Source organism: Lampetra fluviatilis, chromosome 38 (assembly GCF_964198595.1).
Source record: "Lampetra fluviatilis chromosome 38, kcLamFluv1.1, whole genome shotgun sequence".
Taxonomy (NCBI): domain Eukaryota; kingdom Metazoa; phylum Chordata; class Hyperoartia; order Petromyzontiformes; family Petromyzontidae; genus Lampetra; species Lampetra fluviatilis.
This window is the reverse complement of record NC_136312.1, coordinates 4,287,983-4,315,775: the sequence shown is the minus strand read 5'-3', so window position 1 is coordinate 4,315,775 and position 27,793 is coordinate 4,287,983. Positions and strand designations below refer to the sequence as shown.

At 45.9% G+C, this 27,793-nt stretch overlaps 1 protein-coding gene and 1 pseudogene across 1 annotated transcript; both read right to left on the bottom strand.

The window, feature by feature from the left end:
• Positions 1 to 1,634: 1,634 nt before the first annotated feature.
• LOC144945680 (homeobox protein BarH-like 1b) lies at positions 1,635 to 25,845 on the bottom strand. Its single transcript, XM_078874248.1, has 4 exons — positions 25,581 to 25,845; positions 21,856 to 22,117; positions 4,319 to 4,403; positions 1,635 to 1,862 (listed from the first exon to the last, which is right to left on the bottom strand). The coding sequence occupies exons 1-4, from the start codon at positions 25,843 to 25,845 to the stop codon at positions 1,635 to 1,637; spliced, it is 840 nt and encodes a 279-aa protein (XP_078730374.1).
• Positions 24,839 to 24,935, bottom strand: LOC144945744 (U6 spliceosomal RNA; annotated as a pseudogene).
• Positions 25,846 to 27,793: the final 1,948 nt, after the last annotated feature.

Below are 27,793 nucleotides of genomic sequence, written 5' to 3'. Positions count from 1 at the left end.
AACCGTGCTCATCGGAGGTGCGAAATAATGGACGACGTTTCGGACAAAGGTCCTTCTTCATGGCTTAAATAGAGGGGCCGGAGCGATGGGAGTTAATCATGATTTTAGCGGTTGAACTTCACCCTGCTTGCTTGCCTGCCTGCCTGCTCTCTCTCTGTGTATGCTCAATGCTAAAGAAGGATCCATTCTCGATTTGAAGCTTTCGTGACTGCAAGGATTCATACTTTTAGTTTTTTCGGTAAAGTCACGTAGGTAAAAAATGAAATAAAAATTAATAAAATAAAAATAATACAAATAATAAAAATCACGACGTTTCGGAGGCAACACAAGTCTCTGTCATCAGGTGGCACCGTCACAGCCAGATTTGCTGTATCAAGTGAGGCATCTTGGAATCCCTGCCTCACTTGATACAGCAAATCTGGCTGTGACTGTCCCACCTGATGACGGAGACTTGTGTTGCCTCCGAAACGTCGTGATTTTTAATTATTTTAATTATTTTAATTTTATTAATTTTAATTTCATTTTTTACCTACGTGACTTTACCGAAAAAACTAAGACTAAAGAAGGATCATTGCCCGAAACGTCGCCTATTTGTTCGCATTAAAGCCACACACACACACACACTGTGTGTTGTTGTCGACTGTGCCCGTGCCTTCGCAGCAGCTGACGACGCGAGTCCAAATCGCACTTCGTGAATTTTCACACGCAACGCGGTCGTGCTAGGTTGCACGCAACCGAATTGCGTGCAACCGATCGCCCACGCGTGGACCCGGCTGGGTTCCACCAGCAGTGCGCCAGGCCGCCTTTGTCTCCCCCGCGTGCCGGTGTTGACGCGCGCACGCAATCGTTCCCGCGAGCCCGGGCAAAGTCACTTGAGGCCGTGCCAACCTAGAGGAGGCACAGGACAGGCTTGTACACCACGTGATGACCTCGCATGGTGACCCCTTGGCTGGTGAGCTTGACCTTTGACACAATCACCATGGTCTTTAACACCACCAACACCATCATCATCGTCTTCATCATCATCACCACCACCACCATCACCATCGTCTTCATCATCACCACCACCATCATCATCGTCTTCATCACCACCACCACCATCACCACCATCACCACCATCACCACCACCATCATCATCGTCTTCATCACCACCACCACCACCACCATCACCATCGTCTTCATCATCACCACCACCATCATCATCGTCTTCATCACCACCACCACCATCACCAACATCACCACCACCATCACCACCACCACCACCATCATCATCATCACCATCGTCTTCATCACCACCACCACCATGGTATTCGTCACCGTCATTTGGGCGGATGGACTGCTCCCGCCATAGTAACGACGCCGTGTCTCATTGAGTCAAACTATCGCCTCTACATCGGTTAGAACCGGCATCATCATCGTCTTCATCGTCACCACCATCGTTGTCTGCATCACCACCATCATTGTAATCTTCATCATTATAACCATAAATTATCATCGCCATCATCGTCTTCATCATCACCGCCACCACGATAATAAGCGTCACTGTCGTGTTCATCACCATCCTTTGGATGGATGGACTGGTCCCGCCACAGTAACGGTGCCGTGTCTCATCGAGCAAACACATTGCCTCTGCATCAGTCGGAGTCGCCTTCTCCGGGAGGGCTCGGCTCTTCTCCTCCCAGCGGGTCCCGGCGGCCGCTTCCCTCCACTCCCCCCTCCCCCTGGCCCTCCCCTAGGTCCGCTTCGACGGAAGGTTGACCCCGCGGGGGGGACTGTGCGGCTCGCCGCTCCTCGGGGTGGGAGCATTTCCTGGGGCGGCCCTTGGGCTTCGTCGGCGGGTCTGTCACGCCGCCTTCCATCACCTGCAGAGATGAGATCTGTCATCATCAGCAGCAACATCAGCAGCAGCAGCATCAGCAGCAGCAGTAGCATCATCAGCAGCAGCATCATCAGCATCATCAGCAGCATCATCAGCAGCAGTAGCATCATCAGCAGCAACAGCAGCATCATCATCAGCAGCAGCATCATCAGCAGCATCATCATCATCATCATTAGCAGCAGCAGCATCATCAGCAGCAGCATCATCAGCAGCATCATCAGCAGCATCATCAGTAGCAGCATCATCATCAGTAGCAGCAGCATCAGCAGCAGCATCATCAGCAGTAGCGTCATCAGCAGCATCATCAGCAGCAGCATCAGCAGCAGCATCATCAGCAGTAGCATCATCAGCAGCAACAGCAGCATCATCATCAGCAGCAGCATCATCAGCAGCAGTAGCATCATCAGCAGCAGCATGAGCATCAGTCCATAATAAACGTTTTTGGGTTAGATCGCGGTATTTATAAATGTGTCGTAACCCTCCACCACCCGACACGGCCAATCAGTAAACAAAGTGTCACGTTGACAAAAGACCAGCTGGTAATCATCGGGCCAGATGATGCTGGATGTAATTACCAGCGAAACGTCGTACAATCAAAAATTGTAAATGTCGTGGATTCACTCTTCAACACACCGGTGGGCTAAAGCAGTGAACTATTTGTCTTTTGTCAACGTGACACATTATTTACTGATTGGCCGTGTCGGGTGGTGGAGGGTTACGACACATTTATAAATAACCGCGATCTAAACCCAAAAACTGTATTATGAATAATATCGGTCGCGAAAGCCTACACGTGTTAAACAGCATCATCAGTAATAACAGTGGCAGCAAGCGGCAGCAGCAATAATCATCAGCAGCATCGGCGTCATGAGCAGCATCAGCATCGGTCATCATCATCATCAGCATCGTTTTGTAATCCTCATCAGCGGCAATGAGCTCACGCCTGCCGTGCATCACGTGACCTCTGTGGGCCCACCCCCTCCCCTCTCCCCGCCCACTGTGGAAACAGACTCCTTGACACTTGATACAGCAATTGTGCAGTGACTGTTCCACCTGAAGACGGATGCTTGTGTTACCTCCGAAACGTCGTGATTTATTATTTTATTTGTATGATTTCTTATATTAATTGTATTATTTATTATTTATTATTTTACCTACGTCGAGGCGTTGCTGCTGCTGCTGCCTCCTGCCTCTCCTCGTCTCCCCAGACCTCCCCTCTCCTTCTCCACCCTTCTTCTTTCACTCCCTCTCCGTTCTCTTCTCTCCCCCCCCCCGCTCTGCCCCCCCCATACCCCCTTCTCGTGGTGTTCCCCAACGCAGCGGTCGGCAACGACTGCGGCTCAAGAAGCCGCGTGCGGCGGCTCTTTGGCTGCCTCCTCGCGGCAAACGAAGTTTTATATTTTGTAAACGTTAAACATAAATGTGAACACGAAGAACACATTCCTGCGGAGAGAGCTGGTAGGAACGTTGGGTTGCACGGTCAATGGCCAGGGTCAACGGCGGCGTGGTGTATTCCGCAAATATGCCCGACTGTGAGGGCGGGCACAAGCCGGCGTGAGTAGGTTAAACGTTGAGTTTTATAAGGGCACCACGGGGTGACCAGCCCCTCCCCACCCAGCCCCACCCCTCCCACCCCCCACCCAGCCCCACCCCACCCAGCCCCTCCCCACCCTCCCCACCCAGCCCCACCCTCCCGTCCCCTCCCCACCCAGCCCCTCCCTCCCCACCCAGCCCCTCCCTACACGACGGACGGACGGACACAATAATCCCCTGTGGGCTGGCAGGGGAAATGGGTCACTGTGAATTGTCTTGGTGACGACAACAGCGACACTACATTGTTAAACGATTACTAAGAGGTATGGGGGTGGGGGAACGAAATAGGCGCAGTTTATTCCATCACCTATCTTGTTTATTGAAGCCATAATGCGGCTGTCACCTGCTGTGTCCGTGTCGTCGTGCGGGGTGGCTCAGCGTGTGACTGGGGGGGCTCTACAACTGCGAGATGTCGCCCCAATGTGGGGGGTGGGCGCCTGATGAAGACCGCTCGTGTTGCGTTCGAAACGTCGTGGTTTTTTTGCTTTCATTATTTTTAATTAATTTGTATTTTTTATTTTGTTTTTCTATTTTTACTTTTTATCGTGGGTTTTTTGCTTTTATTATTTTCAATTTATTTGTATTTTTTATTTTACTATTTACATTTTTTATTCTCGTTTTATTATTTTTAATTTATTTGTCTTTTTTATTTTACCATTTTTATTTTTTATTCTCGTTTTTTTTAGCTTTTATTATTTTCAATTTATTCGTAATTTTTTTTAAAAGTAATTAATATTTGTAAATTTATTTTATTATTATAATGTTATTTATTTGCTTTTTTTCTTCTCGATTCACGTGACTTTACCGAAAGAACCGTGAACATGAAGGGGTTCTCGTCGCGTTTACCGTCTTTTTCCACTTCATGCGCCGGTTCTGGTACCAGGTCTTGACTTGCAGCTGACTCAGTCCCAGGCTGTCCGCCAGGTCCATCCTCATCGGGAAAGCAGAGACAACGAGTTAGTTCCTTCACGAACGAGAGCCACAGCACTGCGGAGACAGTGGTGGTCAATTCCACATTCCTATGGCGGCGCGAGGCGGCAAGACCATCCATAGGACAACAACAACAACAACAAAACCCAGCATTAGTCGAGAGCTGTGCGGTCTTGAAGTAAACAAGAAACGAGTAGACGACGTTTTGGGGCATTGGTGCCTTATTCACAGCACATGCATGCCATGCAGATCATTCATTTGCGTGCTCTTAAGAAGGGCCATTGCCCGAAACGTCGACTAAGCAATGCATTTTCATTTGAAGGCCACACGTACGTTGGTGTTGTTGTTGTTGAGTGTTGTTGTTGAGTGTTGTTGTTGAGTGTTGTTGTTGAGTGTTGTTGTTGAGTGTTGTTGTTGTTGAGTGTTGTTGTTGTTGAGTGTTGTTGTTGTTGAGTGTTGTTGTTGAGTGTTGTTGTTGTTGAGTGTTGTTGTTGAGTGTTGTTGTTGTTGTTGAGTGTTGTTGTTGTTGTTGAGTGTTGTTGTTGAGTGTTGTTGTTGTTGAGTGTTGTTGTTGAGTGTTGTTGTTGTTGTTGAGTGTTGTTGTTGAGTGTTGTTGTTGTTGAGTGTTGTTGTTGTTGAGTGTTGTTGTTGAGTGTTGAGTGTTGTTGTTTTTTGTGTTGTTGTTGAGTATCGTTGAGTGTTGTTGAGTGTTGTTGTTGTTGTGTTGTTGTTGAGTGTTGTTGTTGTTGTTGAGTATTGTTGTTGAGTGTTGTTGTTGTTGAGTGTTGCTGTTGAATGTTGTTGTTGTTGAGTGTTGTTGAGTGTTGTTGTTGTTGAGTGTTGTTGTTGTTGAGTGTTGAGTGTTGTTGTTGAGTATTGTTGTTGAGTGTTGTTGTTGAGTGGTGTTGTTGAGTGTTGTTGTTGTTGAGTGTTGTTGAGTGTTGTTGTTGTTGAGTGTTGTTTTTGAGTGTTGTTGTTGAGTGTTGTTGAGTGTTGTTGTTGTTGAGTGTTGTTGTTGAGTGTTGTTGTTGTTGAGTGTTGTTGAGTGTTGTTGTTGAGTATTGTTGTTGTTGAGTGTTGTTGTTGAGTGTTGTTGTTGTTGAGTGTTCTTGAGTGTTGTTGTTGAGTGTTGTTGTTGAGTGTTGTTGTTGAGTGTTGTTGTTGTTGAGTGTTGAGTGTTGTTGTTGAGTGTTGTTGTTGTTGAGTGTTGTTGAGTGTTGTTGTTGAGTGTTGTTGTTGAGTGTTGAGTGTTGTTGTTGAGTATTGTTGTTGAATGTTGTTGTTGTTGAGTGGTGTTGTTGTTGTTGAGTGTTGTTGTTGTTGAGTGTTGTTGAGTGTTGTTGTTGAGTATTGTTGTGTTGTTGTTGAATATTGTTGATGTTGAGTGGTGTTGTTGATGTTGGCTGTGCTTTTATGCACCACTGGCAAAGCTGCAACAGCGGCGGCAGCAGCGGCACCACCAACATTTCCCCCCCAAAGTGGTGCTCGTTTTATCGACCCCCCCTCCCCCCGGGAGGGATGATGATGATGGGCTGAGCAAAACCGCGACCACCATCCAGGATTGGAGCTCATGGGACACTGCCCATTGTTGGGACATCCTCGGTGTCGTCGTGGTGGTGGTGGTCCTGGGCCTCCCCTAGGTCAACTCAGCCTCAAATGAGTACCTGGTGCGGTGTGTAGTAAACATCGCCACTGGGGAGACAAAGGTGGCCGGGCGTGGTGGCTGGCCACCCCCACGTGTGCCGTGCCGGCCTTCATAGGTGCTGCTCGCTAACAGCACTTGCCCCATCAGTCTGTGAAGGCTACACGGGGCATCTTTGTTGTGGTGGTGGTGGCAGTTGCCCTGACGCTGCTTTATCCACTGCTGGATGAAGGCATCCCCAAGTAGTCGCAATCCCCATCGGTAAATGATTCGAAATCAATAAATCAATCAATCAATCGATGTTTACAACTCGAATATAAAGACAAAGATCCCCCGTGTAACCTTGAATAGACTGTTGGGGCAAGTGGTGTGAAGTGAGCTCATGTGAAGGCCGGCACGGCACACCAAGGGGTGTGTGGCCAACCCCACGCCCGGCCGCCTTTGTCTCCCCAGTGCTGATGTTTATGTAGTAAAACACTCATATACTACACACACACACCCTGTATACACACTCATATACTACACACACACACCCTATACACACACTCATATACTACACACACACACCCTATACACACATTCATATACTACACACACACACCCTATACACACTCATATACTACACACACACACCCTATACACACTCATATACTACACACACACACACTATACACACACTCATATACTACAAACACACACCCTATACACACACTCATATACTACTCACACACACCCTATACACACATTCATATACTACACACACACACCCTATACACACTCATATACTACACACACACACCCTATACACACTCATATACTACACACACACACCCTATACACACACTCATATACTACACACACACACCCTATACACACACTCATATACTACTCACACACACCCTATACACACATTCATATACTACACACACACACCCTATACACACACTCATATACTACACACACACACCCTATACACACACTCATACACTACACACACACACCCTATACACACACTCATATACTACACACACACACCCTATACACACACTCATACACTACACACACACACCCTATACACACACTCATATACTACACACACACACTATACACACACTCATATACTACACACACACACCCTATATACACACTCATATACTACACACACACACCCTATACACACTCATATACTACACACACACACCCTATACACACACTCATATACTACTCACACACACCCTATACACACACTCATATACTACTCACACACCCTTTACACACTCATATACTACACACACACACCCTATACACACACTCATATACTACTCACACACACCCTATACACACATTCATATACTACTCACACACACACTATTCACACTCATATACTACACACACACACCCTATATACACACTCATATACTACACACACACACCCTATACACACACTCATATACTACTCACACACACCCTATACACACATTCATATACTACACACACACACCCTATACACACTCATATACTACACACACACACACCCTATACACACTCATATACTACACACACACACACCCTATACACACTCATATACTACACACACACACACTATACACACACTCATATACTACACACACACACCCTATACACACACTCATATACTACACACACACACCCTATACACACACTCATATACTACACACACACACCCTATACACACACTCATACACTACACACACACACCCTATACACACACTCATATACTACTCACACACCCTATACACACACTCATATACTACACACACACACACTATACACACTCATATACTACACACACACACCCTATACACACACTCATATACTACACACACACACCCTGTATACACACTCATATACTACACACACACACACCCTATACACACACTCGTATACTACACACACACACCCTATATACACACTCATATACTACACACACACACCCTATACACACTCATATACTACACACACACCCTATACACACACTCATATACTACTCACACACACCCTATACACACTCATATACTACACACACACCCTATACACACACTCATATACTACACACACACTCATATACTACACACACACACTATACACACACTCATATACTACTCACACACACACTATACACACTCATATACTACACACACACACCCTATACACACACTCATATACTACTCACACACACCCTATACACACACTCATATACTACTCACACACACACTATACACACTCATATACTACACAAACACACCCTATATACACACTCATATACTACACACACACACCCTATATACACTCATATACTACACACACACACCCTATACACACTCATATACTACACACACACCCTATACACACTCATATACTACACACACACACCCTATACACACTCATATACTACACACACACACCCTATGCACACACTCATATACTACATACACACACCCTATACACACACTCATATACTACACACACACCCCCTATACACACACTCATATACTACACACACACACCCTATACACACACTCATATACTACACACACAAACCCTATACACACACTCATATACTACACACACACCCTATATACACATTCATATACTACACACACCCTATACACACTAATATACTATACACACTACATAAACAGGCTCCATGAAACACACACTAATGCTATATGAACACACACACTACTACTATATAAACACACACACACTAATACTATATAAACACACACACACTAATACTATAAACACACACACTAATACTATAAACACACACACTAATGCTATATATACATTCACACTAATACTATAGAGACACACACACTAATACTATATAAACACACACACTAATACTATATAAACACACACACTAATGCTGTATAAACACACACACTAATGCTGTATAAACACACACACTAATACTATATAAACACACCCTAATACTATATACACACACACACTAATACTATATAAACACACACACTAATACTATATAAACACACACACTAATACTATATACACACACACACTAATACTATATACACACACACTAATACTATATACACACACACACACTAATACTATATAAACACACACACTAATACTATATACACACACACTAATACTATATAAACACACACACTAATACTATATAAACACACACACTAATACTATATACACACACACACTAATACTATATAAACACACACACTAATACTATAAACACACACACTAATACTATATAAACACACACACTAATACTATATAAACACACACTAATACTATATACACACACACTAATACTATATAAACACACACACTAATACTATATACACACACACTAATACTATATAAACACACACACTATACTATATAAACACACACTAATACTATATATACACACACACTAATACTATATACACACACACACTAATACTATATAAACACACACACTAATACTATATAAACACTCACACTAATACTATATATACACACACACTAATACTATATAAACACACCCTAATACTATATAAACACACACACTAATACTATATAAACACACACACTAATACTATATACACACACACACTAATACTATAAACACACACACACACACTAATACTATATACACACACACAAATACTATATAAACACTCACACTAATACTATATACACACACACTAATACTATATAAACACACACTAATACTATATAAACACACACACTAATACTATATACACACACACAAATACTATATAAACACTCACACTAATACTATATACACACACACTAATACTATATAAACACACACAAATACTATATAAACACTCACACTAATACTATATACACACACACTAATACTATATAAACACACCCTAATACTATATAAACACACACACTAATACTATATACACACACACAAATACTATATATACACACACACTAATACTATATAAACACACACTAATACTATATACACACACACACTAATACTATATAAACACACACACTAATACTATATAAACACACACACTAATACTATATACACACACACTAATACTATATAAACACACCCTAATACTATATAAACACACACACTAATACTATATACACACACACAAATACTATATAAACACTCACACTAATACTATATACACACACACTAATACTATATAAACACACACTAATACTATATAAACACACACACTAATGCTGTATAAACACACACACTAATGCTGTATAAACACACACACTAATACTATATAAACACACACACTAATACTATATAAACACACACACTAATGCTGTATAAACACACACACTAATACTATATAAACACACACTAATGCTGTATAAACACACACACTAATACTATATAAACACATACACTAATACTATATACACACACACACTAATACTATATAAACACACACACTAATACTATATAAACACACCCACTAATACTATATAAACACACACACTAATACTATATAAACACACACACTAATACCATATAAACACACACACTAATACTATATAAACACACACACTAATACTATATACACACACACACTAATACTATATAAACACACACACTAATGCTGTATAAACACACACACTAATACCATATAAACACACACACTAATACTATATAAACACACACACTAATACTATATAAACACACACACTAATACTATATAAACACACACACTAATACTATATAAACACACACACTAATGCTGTATAAACACACACACTAATACCATATAAACACACACACTAATACTATATAAACACACACACTAATACTATATAAACACACACACTAATACTATATAAACACACACACTAATACTATATAAACACACACACTAATACTATATAAACACACACACTAATACTATATAAACACACACACTAATACTATATAAACACACACACTACATACACACACACTAATACTATATAAACACACACACTAATACTATATACACACACACTAATACTATAAACACACACACTAATACTATATATACACACACACACTAATGATGTATAAACACACACACTGATACTATATAAACACACACACTGATACTATATAAACACACACACTGATACTATATAAACACACACACTGATACTATATAAACACACACACTAATACTATATACACACACACTAATACTATATAAACACACACACTGATACTATATAAACACACACACTGATACTATATAAACACACACACTAATACTATATAAACACACACACTAATACTATATAAACACACACACTAATACTATATAAACACATACACTAATGCTGTATAAACACACCCTAATACTATATACACACACACACTAATGCTGTATAAACACACACACTAATACTATATAAACACACACACTAATGCTGTATAAACACACACACTAATACTATATAAACACATACACTAATACTATATAAACACACACTAATGCTGTATAAACACATACACTAATACTATATAAACACACACTAATACTATATAAACACATACACTAATACTATATAAACACACACTAATACTATATAAACACATACACTAATACTATATAAACACACACTAATACTATATAAACACATACACTAATACTATATAAACACATACACTAATACTATATAAACACATACACTAATACTATATAAACACACACACTAATACTATATAAACACACACACTAATACTATATAAACACACACTAATGCTGTATAAACACATACACTAATACTATATAAACACATACACTAATACTATATAAACACATACACTAATACTATATAAACACATACACTAATACTATATAAACACATACACTAATACTATATAAACACACACACTAATACTATATAAACACACACACTAATACTATATAAACACACACTAATGCTGTATAAACACATACACTAATACTATATAAACACATACACTAATACTATATAAACACACACACTAATACTATATAAACACATACACTAATACTATATAAACACATACACTAATACTATATAAACACATACACTAATACTATATAAACACATACACTAATACTATATAAACACACACACTAATACTATATAACACACACTAATGCTGTATAAACACACACACTAATACTATATAAACACATACACTAATACTATATAAACACACACACTAATACTATATAAACACACACACTAATACTATATAAACACACCACTAATACTATATAAACACACACACTAATACTATATAAACACACACACTAATACTATATAAACACACACTAATACTATATAAACACACACACTAATACTATATAAACACACACACTAATACTATATAAACACACACACTAATACTATATAAACACACACACTAATACTATATAAACACACACACTAATACTATATAAACACACACACTAATGCTGTATAAACACACACACTAATACCATATAAACACACACACTAATACTATATAAACACACACACTAATACTATATAAACACACACACTAATACGATATAAACACACACACTAATACTATATAAACACACACTAATACTATATAAACACACACACTAATACTATATAAACACACCCTAATACTATAAACACACACACTAATACTATATAAACACACACTAATACTATATAAACACACACACTAATACTATATAAACACACCCTAATACTATAAACACACACACACTAATACTATATAAACACACACTAATACTATATAAACACACACACACTAATACTATACACACACACACTAATGCTATATAAACACACACTAATGCTATATAAACACACACTAATGCTGTATAATCACACACTAATGCTATATAAACACACACTAATGCTATATAAACACACACACTAATGCTATATAAACACACACTAATGCTATATAAACACACACACTAATGCTATATAATCACACACTAATGCTATATAAACACACACACTAATACTATATAAACACACACACTAATGCTGTATAAACACACACTAATACTATATAAACACACACACTAATGCTGTATAAACACACACACTAATGCTATATAAACACACCCTAATACTATATAAACACACACACTAATGCTATATAAACACACACACTAATACTATATAAACACACCCTAATACTATATAAACACACACACTAATGCTATATAAACACACACACTAATGCTATATAAACACACACTAATGCTATATAAACACACACTAATGCTATATAAACACACCCTAATACTATATAACACACACACTAATACTATATAAACACTCACACTAATACTATATACACACACACTAATGCTATATAAACACACACTAATGCTATATAAACACACACACTAATACTATATAAACACACACACTAATACTATATAAACACACACTAATACTATATAAACACACACACTAATGCTATATAAACACACACTAATGCTATATAAACACACACTAATGCTATACACACACACTAATGCTATATAATCACACACTAATGCTATATAAACACACACTAATGCTATATACACACACACTAATGCTATATACACACACACTAATGCTATATACACACACACTAATGCTATATAAACACACACTAATGCTATACACACACACACTAATGCTATATAAACACACACTAATGCTATATAAACACACACTAATGCTATATAAACACACACTAATGCTATATAAACACACACTAATGCTATATAAACACACACTAATGCTATATACACACACACTAATGCTATATACACACACACTAATGCTATACACACACACACTAATGCTATATAAACACACACTAATACTATATAAACACACACACTAATGCTATATACACACACACTAATGCTATATAAACACACACTAATGCTATACACACACACACTAATGCTATATAAACACACACTAATGCTATATAAACACACACTAATGCTATATAAACACACACTAATGCTATATAAACACACACTAATGCTATATAAACACACACTAATGCTATATACACACACACTAATGCTATATACACACACACTAATGCTATACACACACACACTAATGCTATATAAACACACACTAATACTATATAAACACACACACTAATGCTATATAAACACACACTAATACTATATAAACACACACTAATACTATATAAACACACACACTAATGCTATATACACACACACTAATGCTATATAAACACACACTAATGCTATATAAACACACACACTAATACTATATAAACACACACACTAATGCTATATAAACACACACTAATGCTATATAAACACACACACTAATACTATATAAACACACACACTAATGCTATATAAACACACACTAATGCTATATAAACACACACACTAATACTATATACACACACACACTAATACTATATACACACACTAATGCTATACACACACACACTAATGCTATATACACACACACTAATGCTATACACACACACACTAATGCTATATACACACACACTAATGCTATATAAACACACACTAATACTATATAAACACACACTAATGCTATACACACACACACTAATGCTATATACACACACACTAATGCTATATAAACACACACTAATACTATATAAACACACACTAATGCTATATACACACACACTAATGCTATATAAACACACACTAATGCTATATAAACACACACTAATGCTATACACACACACACTAATGCTATATAAACACACACTAATGCTATATACACACACACTAATACTATATACACACACACTAATGCTATATAAACACACACTAATACTATATAAACACACACACTAATACTATATAAACACACACACACTAATACTATATAAACACACACACTAATACTATATAAACACACACACTAATACTATATAAACACACACACTAATGCTGTATAATCACACACACTAATGCTATATATAAAAACACACACGATATACATTTTCACAAATCACCAACCAACTCCACACATTCGGCAATAAAACTGTGGGGCCCTGACAGGAAGGGGACACGAGGCGACGTTTCAGTCAATGACCCTTCATAGCACATACGTGGAACCGCCGAAGAGAAGTGTTCACACATTTATATATTCACATTAATTTCGACATAAGCACCCTACAACACAATATTTACAAATACAAAGATCCCCCGTGTAGCCTGTAACAGACTGTTGGGGCAAGTGCCGTTAGCGAGTAGCATCTACGAAGGCCGGTGGGTGGCCATAACCACGCCCGACCGCCTTTGTCTCCCCAGTGGCGATGCTCACACACCGTACCGCGTACTCGTTTGAGGCTGAGTCGACCTAGGGGGGAGGGCCCAGGACCGGTTCAGATAATCGTCACCGGTGTTGGCCGAGAACGGGAGTCGAACCCAGGTCGCCTGGGTTTGTAGCGCAGTGCGCTAACCGCTGCGCCACCGCTCCCCACGCGCACTCGTTGCTATATATCACATTCCTGCGGAGGGAGCTGGCGGGAACGTTGGGTTGCTCAGTCAATGGGCAGGGTCAACGGCGGCGTGGTGTATTCCGCAAATATGCCCGACTGTGAGGGCGGGCACAAGCCGGCGTGAGTAGGTTAAACGTTGAGTTTTATAAGGGCACCACGGGGTGACCAGCCCCTCCCCACCCAGCCCCTCCGTCTGTCGTGCATCCAAAAATGGGAGGGGTGGGGCTAGGTGGAGAGGGGAGGGTGGGGAGGGGCTGGGTGGGGAGGATGGAAAGGGTGGGGAGGGGCTGGGTGGGGAGGGTGGAGAGGGGCTGGGTGGGGAGGGTGTGTTTGGGTGGGGGTGGGAGGGGTTGGACTGGGTGGGGAGGGGCTGGGTGGGGAGGGTGGAGAGGGGCTGGGTGGAGAGGGGCTGGGTGGGGAGGGTGTGTTTGGGTGGGGGTGGGAGGGATTGGACTGGGTGGGGAGGGGCTGGTCACCCCGTGGTGCCCTTATAAAACTCAACGTTTAACCTACTCATGCCGGCTTGTGCCCGCCCTCACAGTCGGGCATATTTGTGGAATACACCACGCCGCCGTTGACTCTGGCCATTGACTGAGCAACCCAACGTTCCTACCAGCTCCCTCCGCAGGAATGTGTTACTAATTCGAGAGTAATCAATGCCATTACATCTCGCAATGTAACCAGACGTTCACGTCTGTGACATGCATTCTTATTACCTGGATGTCACTTGAACAGCGACGCTACTATTCAACGTTGTTTTTGGTATTTTTATTTTCGTACACCCTGTACTCTACGTTGGACTTCTTTCGCACCGTACGCAGTGCCGGACTAAGCTAATGCGGGGCCTGTGGCATCTGTTATAAAGGGGCCCTAAATAAAAACAACGCGTAAATATTAAAACACCCATTGTTTAACTTGCATAGTAAAGTAATAGTATTTTTTTCATTTGCTATACGGCCAGATAATACGACAAATCGCTAACCTTAAACACCCGGCCGTTCGTAAAAGTTGAAGGCGGTATAGTACTATAGTAATAGAGCAAGTGCAGAATCACTGAACCGGAATTGATAGCTTGAAAACATTTAGCGCGGGGCCCTTGAAAGTGCGGGGCCCGTAGCTACGACACGTGTAGCTACTACACGTATGTAGCTACATATGTGTAGCTACATACATGCGGTGCTACTACATATGTAGCTACTTGTGCTACTACGATAATCTGGCACTGATCGTACGTAGCCAACCGTGCACATCGGAGGTGCGGGCGAAGGACGACAAATTGGACACACAAAGCAGTTCTAAAGAAATGAGTTTGTCAATCAAGACGACGACTACGATTTAAAGGTGCACAGCAGAGGTCGCAAACGGGTTTTGATTCCTTACCCGTACCCGGCCGCACCAGGGTCGCAAACGGCTACCCGTACCCGTACCCGACCGTCAGGTACGGGTAGCCGGGTATCGGGTACTCGGTTGCGACCTCTGGTGCACAGCCCCCCATTGGCTTCCTAATGTCGGTAAGGAAGAGCGTTCCAGACGGCCGCGGAAGCGCATCCAAAAGCGCCGCGCGGTGCGGTGACCGCCACCGACTTTGTCCGATGGCTGAGCCAAAATCTGCTGTTACTGCTGCTGCTGCTGCTGTTACGGCTGCTGCTGCTGCTGTTACGGCTGCTGCTGCTGCTGTTACGGCTGCTGCTGCTGCTGTTACGGCTGCTGCTGCTGCTGTTACGGCTGCTGCTGCTGCTGTTACGGCTGCTGCTGCTGCTGTTACGGCTGCTGCTGCTGCTGTTACGGCTGCTGCTGCTGCTGTTACGGCTGCTGCTGCTGCTGTTACGGCTGCTGCTGCTGCTGTTACGGCTGCTGCTGCTGCTGTTACGGCTGCTGCTGCTGCTGTTACGGCTGCTGCTGCTGCTGTTACGGCTGCTGCTGCTGCTGTTACGGCTGCTGCTGCTGCTGTTACGGCTGCTGCTGCTGCTGTTACGGCTGCTGCTGCTGCTGTTACGGCTGCTGCTGCTGCTGTTACGGCTGTTGCTGCTGCTGTTACGGCTGTTGCTGCTGCTGTTACGGCTGTTGCTGCTGCTGTTACGGCTGTTGCTGCTGCTGTTACGGCTGTTGCTGCTGCTGTTACGGCTGTTGCTGCTGCTGTTACGGCTGTTGCTGCTGCTGTTACGGCTGTTGCTGCTGCTGTTACGGCTGTTGCTGCTGCTGTTACGGCTGTTGCTGCTGCTGTTACGGCTGTTGCTGCTGCTGTTACGGCTGTTGCTGCTGCTGTTACGGCTGTTGCTGCTGCTGTTACGGCTGTTGCTGCTGCTGTTACGGCTGTTGCTGCTGCTGTTACGGCTGTTGCTGCTGCTGTTACGGCTGTTGCTGCTGCTGTTACGGCTGTTGCTGCTGCTGTTACGGCTGTTGCTGCTGCTGTTACGGCTGTTGCTGCTGCTGTTACGGCTGTTGCTGCTGCTGTTACGGCTGTTGCTGCTGCTGTTACGGCTGTTGCTGCTGCTGTTACGGCTGTTGCTGCTGCTGTTACGGCTGTTGCTGCTGCTGTTACGGCTGTTGCTGCTGCTGTTACTGCTGCTGCTGCTGTTACTGCTGCTGCTGCTGTTACTGCTGCTGCTGCTGTTACTGCTGCTGCTGCTGTTGCTGCTGCTGCTGTTGCTGCTGCTGCTGCTGCTGTTACTGCTGCTGCTGCTGCTGTTACTGCTGCTGCTGCTGCTGTTACTGCTGCTGCTGCTGCTGCTGCTGCTGCTGCTGCTGCTGCTGTTACTGCTGCTGCTGCTGTTACTGCTGCTGCTGCTGTTACTGCTGCTGCTGCTGTTACTGCTGCTGCTGCTGTTACTGCTGCTGCTGCTGCTGTTACTGCTGCTGCTGCTGCTGTTACTGCTGCTGCTGCTGCTGCTGTTACTGCTGCTGCTGCTGTTACTGCTGCTGCTGCTGTTACTGCTGCTGCTGCTGCTGTTACTGCTGCTGCTGCTGTTACTGCTGCTGCTGCTGCTGTTACTGCTGCTGCTGCTGCTGTTACTGCTGCTGCTGTTACTGCTGTTGCTGCTGTTACTGCTGCTGCTGCTGCTGTTACTGCTGCTGCTGTTACTGCTGCTGCTGCTGTTACTGCTGCTGTGGCTGCTGCTGCTGCTGCTGTTACTGCTGCTGCTGCTGTTACTGCTGCTGTTACTGCTGCTGCTGCTGTTACTGCTGCTGCTGCTGTTACTGCTGCTGCTGCTGTTACTGCTGCTGTTACTGCTGCTGTGGCTGCTGTTGTTGCGAGAATGACGCCCGGAGGTGGCGTGTTTGTTGGTGCACACAGCTCCTGGACGAGATGAGTGGCGTTAGTGGTTCGTGTTGTGGTCAGAACAGCGAGTTGGTGCGAGTGGCGTCTGTGGTTCGTGTTGTGGTGAGAACAGCGAGTTGGTGCGAGTGGAGTTTGTTGTTCGTGTTGTGGTGAGAACAGCGAGTTGGTGCGAGTGGAGTTTGTTGTTCGTGTTGTGGTGAGAACAGCGAGTTGGTGCGAGTGGAGTTTGTGGTTCGTGTTGTGGTGAGAACAGCGAGTTGGTGCGAGTGGAGTTTGTGGTTCGTGTTGTGGTGAGAACAGCGAGTCGGTGCGAGTGGAGTTCGTGGTTCGTGTTGTGGTGAGAACAGCGAGTTGGTGCGAGTGGCGTTTGTGTTTCGTGTTGTGGTGAGAACAGCGAGTTGGTGCGAGTGGCGTCTGTGTTTCGTGTTGTGGTGAGAACAGCGAGTTGGTGCGAGTGGCGTCTGTGGTTCGTGTTGTGGTGAGAACAGCGAGTTCGTGCGAGTGGCGCTTGTGTTTCGTGTTGTGGTGAGAACAGCGAGTTGGTGCGAGTGGCGTCTGTGGTTCGTGTTGTGGTGAGAACAGCGAGTTGGTGCGAGTGGCGTTTGTGGTTCGTGTTGTGGTGAGAACCGCGAGTCGGTGCGATTGGAGTTTGTGGTTCGTGTTGTGGTGAGACACAGCGAGTCGGTGCGAGTGGCGTTTGTGGTTCGTGTTGTGGTGAGAACCGCGAGTCGGTGCGATTGGAGTTTGTGGTTCGTGTTGTGGTGAGACAGCGAGTTGGTGCGAGTGGCGTTTGTGGTTCGTCTTGTGGTGAGAACAGCGAGTTGGTGCGAGTGGCGTTGGTGGTTCGTGTTGTGGTGAGACACAGCGAGTTGGTGCGAGTGTCGTTTGTGGTTCGTGTTGTGGTGAGAACAGCGAGTTCGTGCGAGTGGTCGTCGCGAACCAGACGACTTCGAGTCCACGTTTTCCCAGCACGCGGCTGACATCAGAGAAGCGAGACAGCTCTTAGATCAGGGGCGAGGAACATTTTCTCTGCCAAGGGCCATTTGGATATCGAAAACATCATTCGCGGGCCATACAAAATTATCAACTTCAAAATTAGCCTTGTTATATTTGGGTCAAACATTTAATTGACTCGCACCCCTAATGCGATGATGGCTGGAATTGCTTCTCTATGGCGAGGCGTGTGATGATGTTAGCTGCTGGTGTTGATGATGTTGCTGCTACACGCAACAGCAGCAGCAGTAACAGCAGCAGGTTTGCTCTTAGATTTGTTGAATTTCGAGTCCCGTCTGCGGTTGCCTTGGCAGGGCCACACCAAATGATTTCGCGGGGCTTATAAGGCCCGCAAAATCGTTCCCCATCCCGGCCTTCGATGGACGGGTGCTAACATCGCCCATCGCGAACTTTGCACTGACCAGTGTGGGGAAGTATGGCCAAAACAAGCCGCAAGACCGACGCGACGCGTAGAGGCTTTAATACAGCAGTGGATTGGCCATGGCTGCTGCTGATGATGATGACTACGGCATTACAATTATAATAATATACACACAAAGCGTATATACATCAACTCGCATACGCAAACAACGCAAGCGGTGGCACATCAAACACGCACGTGTGAACACAGCAAGCCACACACGTGTCTCACATTAGCTGCAGTGCTTACACAGGCCCTTCTTAGACGTGATTAGCTCTCGGCAAGTTAAACGACTGCACTTGTTTTTCCTAAAAATACGCGCCGTGCCAGCGGAGATGATTTGCAGGTGGCGGGGAGCTTTCGTGATGGGCTGGAATGAACGCCGAGTGTGTGATGAGACGTGGTGTCGTATGCGCGCGGTTGTAACCACAACAATATCATTGTTGTAGAATTATTATAATAAATTATGATTGTACAATTATAATCCATTATTTGCATTGTAATAATTTGTGATGCGATACGGTGTCGTGTGCGCGCGATTATAACCACAACAATACCATTGTTGTACAATTATAATAAATTAGAATAATTGTACAATTATAATTATAATAATAATACAATTATCATAAATTGTATTCATTAAAATAATTTGTGGTCGTGTGCGCGCGGTTGTAGCCACAATAATACCATTGTTGTACAATTATAATTAATTAGAATCATTGTTGTACAATTATGATCATTGACACGCTCGCTGACCCCTCTCCATGCATGTGCCGAGAAGAAAGGCCATCGACCTCAAACGTCGGCGATTGCAAAACGTTTCCTACTAAAAGACAAAGATCCCCCGTGTAGCCTGTTGCGGTAAGTGCTGTTAGCGAGCACCTATTAAAGCCGGCACGGCACACGAGGGGATGGGTGGTCAACACCACGCCCGGCCACCTTTGTCTCCCAAGTGGCGATGATTTACACACCGCACCAGGTACTGATTTGAGGCCGAGTCGACCTAGGGGGGAGGCCCAAGACCGGTTTAGATAATCGTCGCGTTGTTGGTGGTGGTGGTGGTGGCCGTTAGCGGGTATCGAACCCGGGTCGCTGGATTCCTAGCGCCGCGCGCTAACCGCTACACCACCGCTCCCCACTCCTATCAAGACCTCACACACACTTACACACGTGTTGTTGTTGTCGTTGTTGTTGTTATTGACACGGAGCGTGTGGAGCGGTGTTTACTGCTGGCTCTGCTTGTGGTGTAGCGGTGAGCGCGCCGCCGCGCTACGAAACCGGCCACCCGAGTTCGATTCCAGCTCTCGGCCACCACCAACAACAACAACAACGCGGCGATTATCTGAACCGGTACTGGGCCTCCCCTAGGTCGACTCAGCCTCAAATGAGTACATGGTGCGGTGTGTGAGCATCGCCCCCTGGGGAGACAAAGGCGGCCGGGCGTGGTACTGCCGTGCCGGCCTTCATAGGCGTTACTCGCTAACAGCACTTGCCCCCTACAGTCCGCCAAGGCTACACGGGGGTTCTTTGTCTTCGTCTCCAACGTGAGCCCGGCTCTCACCTGTCCGGCGTCGACAGGTATTTCTGATTCTCGAACTTCCTCTCGAGTCCCAGCAGCTGCAGCTCGCTGAACACCGTGCGGCTCCTCCGGCACCGCTTGCTGCGAATTCCCGTGGCGACGGCGTCCGCCCGGGGCCGCAGCTCCCCCGGGAAGGGGGTCCCGACCACCAAGGACCCCCCCAGAAAAGTCGGAGCGCCGCTCGCCGACGACGACAGCAGCGGGCACGCGGCCGCTCCGTGAAACGTGGAGAACTTGTAGGAGGCTGCCAAGGCGGTGGTGGTGGTCGTGATGGTTGATTTGGAGGTGTTGGTGGGGTTGGTGGTGGTTGTGGTGGAAGGGTTTGGTGATGGTTGGGTTGGTGATGTGTCGGGTTGGTTGAGGTGTTCGTGATGGTAGGGTTGGTGGTGGTGGTGATGAATGTCGAGGTGGTGGTTGTGGTTTTGATGGTTGATTTGGAGGTGTTGGTGGGGTTGGTGGTGGTTGTGGTGGAAGTGTTTGGTGATGGTTGGGTTGGTGATGTGTAGGGTTGGTGGTGGAGGTGTTGGTGATACATGTAGAGGTGGTGGTCGTGATGGTTGATTTGGAGGTGTTGGTGGGGTTGGTGGTGGTTGTGTTGGTTGGGTTGGCGATGGTGGTTGTGGTGGTGATGGAAGTGTTGGTGATGATGGTGGGGTTGGTGGTCGTGTTGGTTGTCATCATCATCCCCAACAGCAGCAACAACAACAACAGCAACAACAACAGCATCAAGATTAGACGCATCATCAGCAGCATAACTGGCACGACATTCATCCAGCAGTGAATTGACAAATAACGGTCCCTGCCCAAAATTAGAATGCCATCAGCAGCAGCTACAGCATCAGAACCATCACATCGTCGTGTTGGTCATGGGGGGGGAAGGGGGGTATGGTTGACCATATACTTCGCCACTCTGGTGAGTGTGGTTTGGTAGAAGGATGGGGGTAGGGGTTGGAACAGTGGCGGCTCCTGGAAAATCTCTCAGGGGGGGCAAATGTCTGGATGATTTATAAGGATAAGGTCCACCCATGCAAAGGATAAATTAACAGCTTAAGCATGTAAAAGCAACTTCACTTCTTTAATATTAATGTAAAATAAAGTGACTCTTACAATACATCTTGTTTGTTTCTATACTCACTATTAATACAATCCACTCAAGTTTATTTTATTAAAGATTCCACTAAGTGGCGACAAATAATATTGTTGGATGAAACGTGCTTACGTATGATGACGTAAGCACGTTAGTGTGAGCCCTCCCGGAAGCCATAGAGAATGCATTGCAGCGCCCCCCGTTCGAAAAAAAACATCTTTGAATGTAAGTCTATGGGGCCACACGGGGCGATTCTCAGCCGGAGTGAAATCGCCCAAAAAGAGGCGGTACTCCACAGAACGTGACATGACGCTGATTGGACTATATCCAGAGGCACAGTAACGGCCAGCATAGCTCTGTGGTTGAATGACATTGGTGGTGCGTCGCCCAATCGCCCTAATAAAGAAACCGCCCCTGGGTTGGAAGGCAAGGCCCTGGTAAGGTCCACTGAGCTATTGAACTTTTTTTTCAGAAGCGACCCGGCCATGAATGATAGCTCAAGGAAGTGGCTCATCACGTGGCAATTTAGAGCGGCCAAAGTCTCTGAACGCGTGGTGACGCCGACTCTAAACGTGGCGTGAAAAACCCGGAAGACCCGGAGAAAAATCCACGCGACCACGGGGAGAGAGAGAGAGAGACACGCAAACTCCGAATATACAGCGGCAGGCGTCAGGGTCGGGATCGAACCTACGACCTCCTGCACACCAGGCGAGGAGGTTAACATCTCCTAGCCATCGCAGAGCCACTGATGTTAGCCGTGGTCTGGGAACCAAACGTCCATGTCGTCGCAATGCGCTAACCGCTGCGCCACCGCTCCGCGCGGGTTTCCAATGGGTTCGTTTTTGTTTCTCTAGGATGAGTTTGTCTTAATGCAGGATTTGTGCAGTCTGGAACGCGTGCACTGTGTACACGTTTTAAAGATTTCGTGACTGCAGGGATTCATCTTCTTGGTTCTTTCGGTAAAGTCACGTAGAAGTGAAATAATAAAAGAAAAAAAAAGAAACATAATAAAATACAATTCTCACGACGTTTCGGCCACAACGCAAGCAGCCGTCCTCAGGTGAAGAACAGGGCTATCGGAAAGACAGCGTCCGAAATGCTGACGCTGTCTTTCCGACAGACCTGTTTTTTTATTATTATTTCCCTTCTACGTGACTTTACCGAAAGAACCAAGAAGATGTGTACACGTGTTTAGGTTGTGCCCCCCCACCCACTACCACCCACCCACCCACTACCACCCACCCACCCACTACCACCCACCCACCCACTACCACCCACCCACCCACTACCACCCACCCACCCACCACCACACCTCCGTTGAGCACGGTTGTCTACGTACGGTGCAAAAGAAGTTCAACACACATCCAGTACATGCAACACGTGCGCGCGCACGCAGAGACCTCGAGCTTCGTGTGAATCGGCTCTCTTGCAGCAGACAGCGTTCAGTGCTTAGCGCGTCACGTGTTTAACAATCATCCGGCGCGTGCAGCAGCGTGGAACTAATTGATTAGCATTGGAACGGGGGGAGGGGGGGGGGAGAAGTCGATTGAGAAACGGCGGAAAAACGAAGCGTGGTGGTGGTGGGGCCGGTAGATCTGGAGTGTGAGAACAACACCGATTGTGAGCCAGCAGAGAGAGAGAGAGAGACAGAGAGAGACAGACAGAGAGACAGACAGAGAGACAGGGCTGCGTGCAGAACGAGAGAGAGCGAGAGAGAGAGTGACCGAGAGAGTGAGCGAGAGGTGGGGGTTTACATAAAGCAAAGTTTAAAAATGTTAAAAAAAAAAATTACGAAATGAACGAAGCAAAGTGCCGACTACACCGAGCATCTTCTTGCTTCCACTGATCGTAAAAAAAGAGAGACAGAGAGAGAGAGAGACAGAGAGAGAACGCTTCACGAATTTGGTGTCATCCTTGCGCAGGGGCCAAGCTAATCTTCTCTGTATCGTTCCAATTTGAGTATACTGTATGTACTGCCGGAGCAAGGACAGAGAGAGAGACAGAGAGAGAGACTTTGACTTTTGACTTTTAAACAAATTTTATTGCCGCCAGCAGCAAAAGCACTGGAGGCGATTTCGATATGAAAGACACAAAGTCACCAGCAAACAAATGAAAATAAACGCTACAAATCCACGCGCTGTGGCGGTAAAAGCACCGCGCACAACACGAAAGAAAAGCCACGTGGTGGTGGTGGTTGTGGTGGTCATCGCGCACGCCACGGTGACGAGCGAGCGCTTCAGAAGGTGAACACGAGGGTGCCGTCCACGCTGGTATAGAGAGAGAGACAGACAGAAAGGCAGAGAGAGGGAGAGAGAGACAGAAAACGGCGGAAAAACGAAGCGTGGTGGTGGTGGGGAGAGACAGACGGAGAGAGACAGAGACAGAGACAGAGAGACAGAGATACATAGAAAGAGAGACAGAGAGAGACACAGAGAGACAGAGACAGAGAGACAGAGAGAGAAAGACAGAGAGAGACACAGAGACAGAGAGAGACACAGAGACAGAGAGACACGGAGACAGAGACAAAGAGACACAGAGAGACAGAGAGATAGAGACACAGAGACACAGAGACACAGAGAGACAGGGAGAGAGACAGACGCAGAGAGTGACCGCGACTCACAGCAGCAGCAGAAGCAAGTGGCCGTACCGAGGAGGGGTCGCGGGAAGACGCCTGCGACTGACGGCGCCGGGCAGACGAAGGGGCAGGAGGAGTAGGCCGCCCGCGTCCCCAGCTCCGCGGGGCGCGGGGGGCCGGCGCTCTTGGCCGTGCACGATAGAATCTCGTCCATCATGAACGTTCGGTATCGGTGCGAGCTCCGGCTCGTCTCGCCGCCCGCCAACACGGAGGGGGGCACGCCGCTGTGCTGCCGCTGCCGCTGCTCCATGGGTCACCTCGTCCACCTCGTCCACCTCGTCCACCTTCCTCACCTCCACCACCTCCTCCTCCTCGTGACGAGCGTGCGGGAGGTGCCTTGCCCCCCCCCCCTCTCTCTCTCCGAGCCAAAGCTACGAGTTGGGGCCCCCCTTAACAAGCGCTATGAGATTTGTTTTTAAACAACAACGACAAGGACGCCGACGCTGATGTAGAACGCGGTTTACATGATGTTGTTGTTGATGTTGTTGTTGTTGTTGATGTTGTTGATGTTGTTGTGATGCAACTGCTGAACGATGCGATTCGGGCTCGGGGAGTCGGCGGCGATGTCGAAGAGGCTCGAGGTGCGCCCGTGCGAAGTGGCGAACCGCGACATTGGGGGGGACGATCTCACCTCCCCCCCCCGAGCTGATTGTGTCGTCACGACGCCTCCTCCTCCTCCACCTCGACCTCGTCACCGCCACGCGGTCGCATCAAACCACCTCCTCGACGACGTCTCCCGCCCTCGCCGCCACCGCCCACGTGGTGGTCTCCAGGGGTGGACGGCGAAGTCGGCGCGACCACCCCGGGCCCCGCGCTTTGGGGGGTGGGGTCGCGATGTCGGATGTGATTCTCCCGGTTCAGTTTGAAGGAGTTGGTTGGGGGGGGGGGGCTCACACGCTGGGGGTTGCCTTGGACTCGCACTCCGCCCCCCTATGGACGGCCCGGGTGGGTTGTTGTTGGGTTGTTGTTGGGTTGTTGTTGGGTTGTTGTTGGGTTGCTGAGTTGTTGGGTTGTTGTTGGGTCGGTGGAGCTCTGGAGAGGACCGCGGTGTGAGTTGGGGTCCGGGACGCGGCGGCCGCAGAGCCGCAGACAAGTCTCGCGCCGCGAAGAGGCGACGGTGCTCAGCACAGCTGGAGATGTGGTGGTGATGGTGATGGGGTTGATGGTGGTGATGGTGGTGGTGGTGATGACGGAGACGATGATGGAGATGGTGGAGATGACGGAGATGATGAGAAAGACGACGACGATGAGGCCGATGATGATTAAGAGGAGGAGGAGAGGAATGTGTGGAGCAGTGTTCACGGATTTGAGGTCTCTCTGTGGGGGTGTCTATCTTGACATTTCTCCCCTGTGTCTCCCCTGTGTCTCTGTGTCCCTGTGTCTCTCTGTGTCCCTGTGTCTCTGTGTCCCTGTGTCTCTCTGTGTCTCTCTGTGTCTCTGTGTCTCTGCGTCTCTCTGTGTCTCTGTGTCCCTGTGTCTCTGTGTCCCTGTGTCTCTGTGTCCCTGTGTCTCTCTGTGTCTCTGTGTCCTTGTGTCCTTGTGTCTCTCTGTGTCTCTCTGTGTCCCTGTGTCTCTGTGTCCCTATGTCTCTCTGTGTCTCTCTGTGTCCCTGTGTCCCTGTGTCTCTCTGTGTCCCTGTGTCTCTGTGTTTCTCTGTGTCCCTGTGTCTCTCTGTGTCCCTGTGTCTCTGTGTTTCTCTGTGTCCCTGTGTCTCTCTGTGTCTCTGTGTCTCTGTGTCTCTGTGTCTCTCTGTGTCCCTGTGTCTCTTTGTGTCTCTCTGTGCCCCTGTGTCTCTGTGTCTCTGTGTCCCTGTGTCTCTGTGTCCCTGTGTCTCTCTGTGTCCCTGTGTCTCTATGTCCCTGTGTCTCTCTGTGTCTCTCTGTGTCTCTCTGTGTCTCTCCGTGTCTCTGTGTCTCTCTGTGTCTCTCTGTGTCTCTGTGTCTTTGCGTCTCTGTGTCCCTGTGTCTCTGTGTCCCTGTGTCTCTGTGTCCCTGTGTCTCTCTGTGTCCCTGTGTCTCTCTGTGTCTCTGCGTCTCCCCGAGAGCCTCGTCCCGCGGCGCTGCTCGCAGAGTTGCAGGGCTATGAGCGTTGTCCTCACGTTTCACGTGGATGGCGGGGAGGAGGAGGAGGGGTGAGGGGGGAGGTGGAGGAGGGGTGGAGGGGGAGGCGGAGGGGTGAGGGGGGAGGTGGAGGAGGGG